General features: G+C 37.5%; 1 protein-coding gene across 1 annotated transcript; it reads right to left on the bottom strand.

Moving 5' to 3' along the window:
* Position 1: 1 nt before the first annotated feature.
* Positions 2–7,283, bottom strand: LOC139960789 (pre-rRNA-processing protein TSR2 homolog). Its single transcript, XM_071959332.1, has 6 exons — positions 7,164–7,283; positions 4,910–5,000; positions 4,524–4,615; positions 3,691–3,819; positions 2,974–3,115; positions 2–2,223 (listed from the first exon to the last, which is right to left on the bottom strand). The coding sequence occupies exons 1-6, from the start codon at positions 7,239–7,241 to the stop codon at positions 2,171–2,173; spliced, it is 585 nt and encodes a 194-aa protein (XP_071815433.1). The 5' UTR covers positions 7,242–7,283; the 3' UTR covers positions 2–2,170.
* Positions 7,284–7,394: the final 111 nt, after the last annotated feature.

The raw sequence follows: 7,394 nt of genomic DNA on the forward strand, positions 1-7,394 counted from the left end.
GCAGTTTTCATGAAACTTTATTTTGAGTCTTTTTCTGTAAGCCAGTTGACTTATGTTCATACATTAGCAGTGATGTTGTACAAATAGTAACAGAACAGTAAAAAGGTCTAAATACTGACATGTTTTATTTCTTTGTAATGTAATCATTTTAAACATGACGATTTCATAAAGATACAAATACATATCAGTAATACCTTCAACTTAAATATTGAAACATACTTGTGAAACAAAGAAGTATTTTGTCTTTACAGATGGTAACATCTGCTTTACAGATATGATCCCATCAACCATAACATGATTTTGTAGATTTCCAAAAAAAATTGAAAGGCTACATTTGAGGTGGTGCTCTTCATTAAGAATTCTGGCAATTCATACATGACACAGAATTATTTTTGTCTATGTGTGTCTCTCTTTAACACTTTAAATTTAGAATGACAGCCTTACCACACTATAGAATTGATAGACAGTGGCATATATCAAGGAGCTACCTGGCGCTGGTGAAGTAATAGAAATAGTCACCCAAGCCCCTGGTTTATGGTTTGGGGCAGAATTGATTATATTTGGCACCTCTAGATGCCCAGATATGGCTCTCACAGGCTTCTCTTTGGAGGACTGGGCTTTGTTTGGATTCCAAATTTGGTGGGTATCGTGAGAGTACCAAACTAACTGTATTGAACAGTATCTAAGACATAAGAAACTGAATGAAATCGTCTTTGAAACTTGTTTTCAGCCGATGGTGATCACATTTTTCAGTCCTTGACACTTCCCCCCCCCCCTTCCCCACCTGGGCCCTGGGAATTCACACTGGCCTAGTTAAATGTCTGTTGACAGATGGGAGTCTGCCTTTAAGCAGACATCTCTTTAATGAAGGTGGCTGGCAAAAGCAGACCCATTAAAACATGTATAATCTGTACATACTTTGCCACGTCTCTTTAAAAGTTATGCTTATACCTGTAGAGCTATGTAGTATTTTCACCACTTGGCTGCTTGCTTCACTTCCAACTTGCTGTTCCTTTCCAAAGTTGTCTGCCACATAGGGAGGAAATGAGCAACTCTACAGGGAAGCCATTGATGCACCCTTCAGTACTTCTGTTTTATTTCATTATTATATTCTTTGTACACTGTGAAATATTTAAACACGCTATTCTTAGTGATTTCTTACTTTGTATGGTTATTTTCTAATGCATCACTGTTTTAGTAGTAATTTCGGTATCTAATGATGCTTACCTCTTGACCTCCCCACCCCCATCTCCCCTCCTACCTTTCAAGCCCACTCCCAACTTTAAAAAAATTCTGGATCCACTATGGGATAGCCTTAGCAACCTATTCATTACATTAAAAGCTTATCAGTAGCCGCAGTACTGACAGCAAGGCAAAGATTGGATGGAGCAGGTGGCTTCATCAGATTTCTATGGTGATTTCAATAGTGGAGAGATCCCAGTTGACATATTAGTTGCATTGTTGAAAAATTGACTGATAAGTTTTACAGCTTTATAGCTTAGCATTGGTAAACAATTTACAACAATATATGTAATATTTACAAGATCTGAATAATAGACATTTAGGCTATTGTGTTTGTTATGACTTTTAGCTGAAGAATTGTTTGTGTTTCATAACCTCTTCTTAATGGGTTTACTCAAGTTACTTATCCAATGTTCTGTTACGCTGTAAGAACTCTACAAAGATGTTCTTTTTATATGCAAAAGTAGGCTAGGTTATGCACATCTGCTATGAGAGTGTGTGATGATTATACTGCTACATAAGGATACCAAAGACTCCAACATTTTTTATCTTTTCTTCCAGTTAGGATTTATGTGCTATCAGAGTCAAATCAATATTTCACATTGAATTTGCATTTATCATCTTATTGTGATTGTGGTCACAACAACCAGAACACTTGCCAAGCAAGATATTCTGTCAACCTTGTTTCTCACAATATTGTTGTTTAATAACACGATGCAACCCCTTCTCCTCCTTAGTAGAGAGTACCCAGAGTTGTAACATTCTTGTCTTCATAACCGACCAATCAGAGTGAAGTTGTCATAATATTCTTCTACCTTCTCTTGGATCAGCTATGCTTCTTCACAGACCGATCAGAGTTTTGGCACTCTGGCAGCAATCTTAGCTTGTCAGCTGTGACAACATTCAGTATGTGTGTCATCTAACGTGGTCATCTTTTACGATTCTTACTGACCACTGTCCATTCATCATCCCCTTTCTGACCTGCAAGAGTAGAAGGTGACAAAGAACTGATATCAAACAAAGTGTTTGTAACATTGTGAACAAAGACTAACACTCTTTAATAATAGACAATCAAAACTACCACTCAGGTTGCCATAACAACAAGTCAAGAAATTGAAAAGATAGTCAATGATTGTCAAAACCAGTCCACCGGAACAGCAGTATTACTGTACAGCCATAATACAGTATGAATGAACTGGTTTCTGAGTAACAGCAGCAATGCAGTAAAATATGGTTTCCAGGGGAACTACAGTATTACCTGGTGTCAACAAGAATAGTAATACACTCAACCTGGGTTGCTACCGGAACAAGAGTATTACTGTAAAACTTGATTTATCTGTACATATCAGGACTGGAGTTTGGATATAAAACAATCTGGCTTTATGTACACTGTAATTTGCCCATTCGTAACAGACGGTACAATGTGCGCAATTTAAAGTTGTGGGAGGAGAATACTTTCATTATTGCTGTTATCTTCGACGACATGGTTGCCTAACACCATACTAAGTCAATGGGGTAATCTACCTAACCATCTGTTTATTAGCTGAAATTGTGACGCAGTTATAAGATATCAATGGAATGCTTTCGTTATTGCTGTTATCTTGAAAACTCTTGCCTAACCATCCGTTTGCAAAAAAAAAAACTTTGCGTAAGATTCGGGTAATTAATAAGGAACCAAGTATAGCGTCGGGCGGGTACTCGGACACCCGGTGCAAAAACTATTAAACTTACCCTCGTCATTCTCGCCAGTCCTGTCTCCTGTCTCCGCTCTTGAACTACACGATGCCCCGCCCTGGTTACTAATAGTCACATGACCAAACATAGCTTGCACATTATGGTCCTGCATGTCTGCCTCTTGATCATCATCATCATCCTGTACATTAAACAAACATAAATCAGTTCAAAGCTTTGCATTTCCTAACAACTAACTATAAACTAGTTGCTATGGCACAGTAGATGTTGAATGACAAGTATAATGTAGCTGATTAATTCTTTCATTGCTAGGATTTCATTAATGTTTCTATTACACCTCTTGTTTAAATATCTCAAAAATCGACCCCCTTTAGACACAGTAGTAGCTCAAGTCTGTTAGCTAACGAAAACTTATCAGTATTGTCTCCCTAAACTTATGAGTTTAGGAGAGCTACTTATTCCAAGAGTGCACACCAGGTACTTTATCAAGTTGGATGAAAACAATGCTTCCAGCAATATTACAGGTTTTGACTGCAAAGGTATGTACACATGTAAATGGAATATGTTGATCTCTTAACATATCCATGGATGCATCTGCTACGGAAGTGTTTTTTTACTTTTATTTCTTGATGTTGAACTTTCTTGGAACAATAGGTCTACCAACTTTATCAAGTTGAACAAAAAAAATATTTGAGCAATATTCCATCTTTTGACAGCAGATTCATACATGTACATGCAAATATATTGATATCTTACCATATCCAACGATGCATCTGCTACAGAACTTTGGAGATCAGCTGCTGAAGTCTTCTGAATCCTTTCAAGGACAGCTTCAGTGTGTCCTCCTGAACACGAAACAAAGTCTAAGCAAATCCTTTGTGCGATCTATTGAATTATTGGGAAAATTGCAGACAGTTCAATTCCTTCAATCATTGAGCAGTCTCTCTGTTGTTTCCAATATGAGAGAGTAACAAGCAACTTTACGTCATTAACAAACCAAATTACAAGATTTTAGCATTTGATATGCCCAGAAATATTTGAAACTATTGTGTTTAACTGAATAGCATTGGAGGGCTTATCTTAGATAAAATACTGACTGTCAAGGGCGTAGGAACCGGGGGGGCTGGGGGGCGCCAGCCCCCCCCAGTGAAAAATGTGGAGGGGCGGAAGTACCATTCCGCCCCCCGGTTCGCAGGTCAGAAAACCCCTTTTTCATTTCCAAATGTGAAAAAAAATCTCATTTGGAGCACCAAATTGCATCTAAGGCCAGTTGAAAATACAAAATTAAGTTTACAAAATGGAGTGGGTGTTGAAGTGTGCTATATTGCACCAACTTGCATCTGAGGCCACCTGGAAATGCAAAAAATTCCAAAGGGGAGGGGGTGTCCCCCTCCCCTTAGACCCCTCCCCTTAGACCCCTCCCCTTAGACCCCTTAAGTCTTCAGCCCCACCACTCAAAGGTACCTTCCTACGCCACTGCTGACTGTTATTTGATGACAGCAACAACCAATTCATATCTTTTTTTCCTTACAGTAAAATTGGAACACTCGTTAATGTTATGACATCATATTTTTCCAGTTTGTACTTGCCTCATTGACACTTCCATCTTCAGCAATTGTATCAAATTCATTGTTTAAGATATCTGCAATGAATTCCTCAAGCTCATCAGGATAAATTCCATCTGTTAAGTATAAAACATTGAACGCTTGATATTAATTATGCCTCCTAATTATGCTAAATTTTCATTATACTTTACATTTCAGTACAATACATTTAACATAATTAATTGCAAACCTTTTTATCACATATACACAACAAGAAATAAATTCAAGACCTAATTGATGAATTAAATTAAGAAAAGAGAAAGGAAGATTCCTAACTTATCACATAACAAAGAGGTATGAAATCAGAGTCAGGGGTAACAAATTAAGGAAAGACTATTGTGAAAATTGCTTGTGGTGACAAAAAAAGTTACCATTTTCCATGAACCAATCAAATACAGCGCCAACCATCCATTCTGCCTTCTCTTTGGCATGAGGGCCACCACATCCATTTTGTACTGCAAGCTGAAAATGATACAATGATAATAGATGCTGACAAAAGTCAATGGAACTTTTATCAGCTATCACTAAAAGAAAAGTCTTGATAAGCTGGTGTTCTGCTCACAGTAATGTAGCGTCTAGTGGAGAATGTGATATGGCTATGAAAGTGCAAGGTCACACCTAGCAGAGTGGGTGGTTTCTCTTTGAAAATCAAACATAAGGATCAGCAATGAAATTGCTGGTATTCAATGTCATTAAGAATAATTTTCTGTAAGAGAGTTTGATATAATTACAGTAATCAGGTGTTTTATCAAAGGATGAATAACTTTGTAGCTTAAAAATACCTGTGACAAATAAATCATGGTGCAATTCAAGGGTCACACTAATTAGCGTCAACTCACGACAACTCACGACAACTCAAGACAACAGGCTTAAAATAACATCAAATACCATCAAATACAATTGATGTTAACAGAGTATATCTGGAAACACGTTTAAAACTGACTGGAACCAGCGTGCATACAGATCTTTCACGGGAAAAAATGTTTTTGTCGTAAAAATCGCCAACTTTTTTCTAACGTTGAATTGGACGACAAGATGCCATTGCGCTTGCACAATGACATTGGACCGAACCATTACACTACAGGTAAGTGTAATTTTTCAATTGAGAATGGTGCCCACACACTGGTAACTTGGCAAAAGGCGAAAATGATAGTAAGCAAGACTCTGTAAAGTTAATAATAACATATGTAAATTACAATGGAAAAACAATAAGAAGTATTCATTATTTTAAAAACATTCAATGATTTGACAGAGAGAATAATAAAACCGGCAAAATGATAGTAAGCAAGACTCTGTAAAATTAATAATAACATATGTTAATTAAAATGGAAAAATAATAAGCAGTATTCATTACTTTAAAACATTAAATAATTTGATTTGGAGTTCATTCACCATACTTTGGTGCTTTATTACTACGACAACCCACCTTACCGACATTGTACACAAGGTACTTTCCAAACCTAGCACAAACCCACCCATATTATAATGGTTCGGTCCGATGGCATTGCGCAAGCGCAATAGCATCACGTCGTCTAATTCAACGTAAGAAAAAAGTTGGCGATTTTTACGACAAAAACATTTTTTCCCGTGAAAGATCTGTATGCACGCTGGTTCCAGTCAGTTTTAAACGTGTTTCCAGATATACTCTGATAACATCAATTGTATTTGATGGTATTTGATGTTATTTTAAGCCTGTTGTCTTGAGTTGTCTTGAGTTGTCGTGAGTTGTCGTGAGTTGACGCTAATTAGTGTGACCGCAATTCAACAGGGCAAAATAAGAGACTCGATTGCTGAAGGAAAACTTGCACTGAAATTTTAGTGACCCAAGTCAAGGTTCGTAACAGCACTGTAATAGTCTGTCAGTGCAATAACATGTATAATGTAGGACACAGAACGAGTTTTTAGAACCATCACGCGAAATTACCCTAGGCTTAGTACTGTTGCCAACAGTAGGATGGTGACTTCGAAGTTCGGCCACTTAAGACTTAAAACACCCCAAAACTAAATCTTCTGGTATAAATCATTTGAAAATATACTTCATATGGTGGGGAAATTTTGTTATAGTACGATACACGGCCAAACTTTCTTTCCTGCAAACTGTTTTCACGTTGTTTTCCAAAGAAGATTCTTCGTGATTGTGGAACTGGTATTTCTTGCTAGAGTATTGCGAAGTTCGGACGCGCAACCCACAGTGTGGCGATGGTGATAAAATTGGGGGCGCAGTTGCTCTTTCAGTAATTATAACAGACTTCATAGATCTTCGTCATTTTATTGACAAATATGTAAGTAATTTCTTGCACACGGGTCATTTTGGAGAGAAAATAACTGTAGCTTCGTACTTTTTGGTGAAATTTGGCTCTTCCTGTAGGTTTTCATGGTGAAAATCGTGTATTTCTTAGGGTGCCCGAACTTCGCAGTATGGCGAACTTCGCAATACTGACTATACTGCTACTACTACTATTACTTGTCATGCTTGGTGGAACCCATCCACATACATACTGTATGATATAGGCATACGCTTGAATTTGTAGATCAGTAACCACTAAACGGTTGCTGACATTGCAGCTAATGTTTTGTATATACACTTAATCGCACTTAATTATTTAATTGTTAGCTAAAACACACCTGTAAACCAGTCCAGCCCCTAAAAACAGAGGAAACACTTTGTCGAAAAACTTCGTGTGCAGATATAGGGGCAGCCATTTTGTCGAAGCGCCCTCTAACCTCAACCAATTTTGGTCGTTCATTTGTGTACTGTACTTGTACATCACTAGTACATACATATGTACATGCACGACGTACGTACTTGTTCAACTTGCAAGAGCTCGCAGGCAAAGATATCAAAATGCCTCCTTT

This window comes from Apostichopus japonicus, chromosome 20 (assembly GCF_037975245.1).
Source record: "Apostichopus japonicus isolate 1M-3 chromosome 20, ASM3797524v1, whole genome shotgun sequence".
Taxonomy (NCBI): Eukaryota; Metazoa; Echinodermata; class Holothuroidea; order Aspidochirotida; family Stichopodidae; genus Apostichopus; species Apostichopus japonicus.

Bases quoted from the DNA above. Each gene is read 5' to 3' on its own strand.
- LOC139960789 (XM_071959332.1), bottom strand. From the start codon at position 7,241: ATGGCTGCCCCTATATCTGCACACGAAGTTTTTCGACAAAGTGTTTCC. The intron at 3,820-4,523 runs GCAAGTACAAAC...ATAATTCAATAG, and splicing joins AAGATGGAAGTGTCAATGAG to ATCGCACAAAGGATTTGCTT. The intron at 3,116-3,690 runs GTAAGATATCAA...TTTAATGTACAG, and splicing joins CAGATGCATCGTTGGATATG to GATGATGATGATGATCAAGA.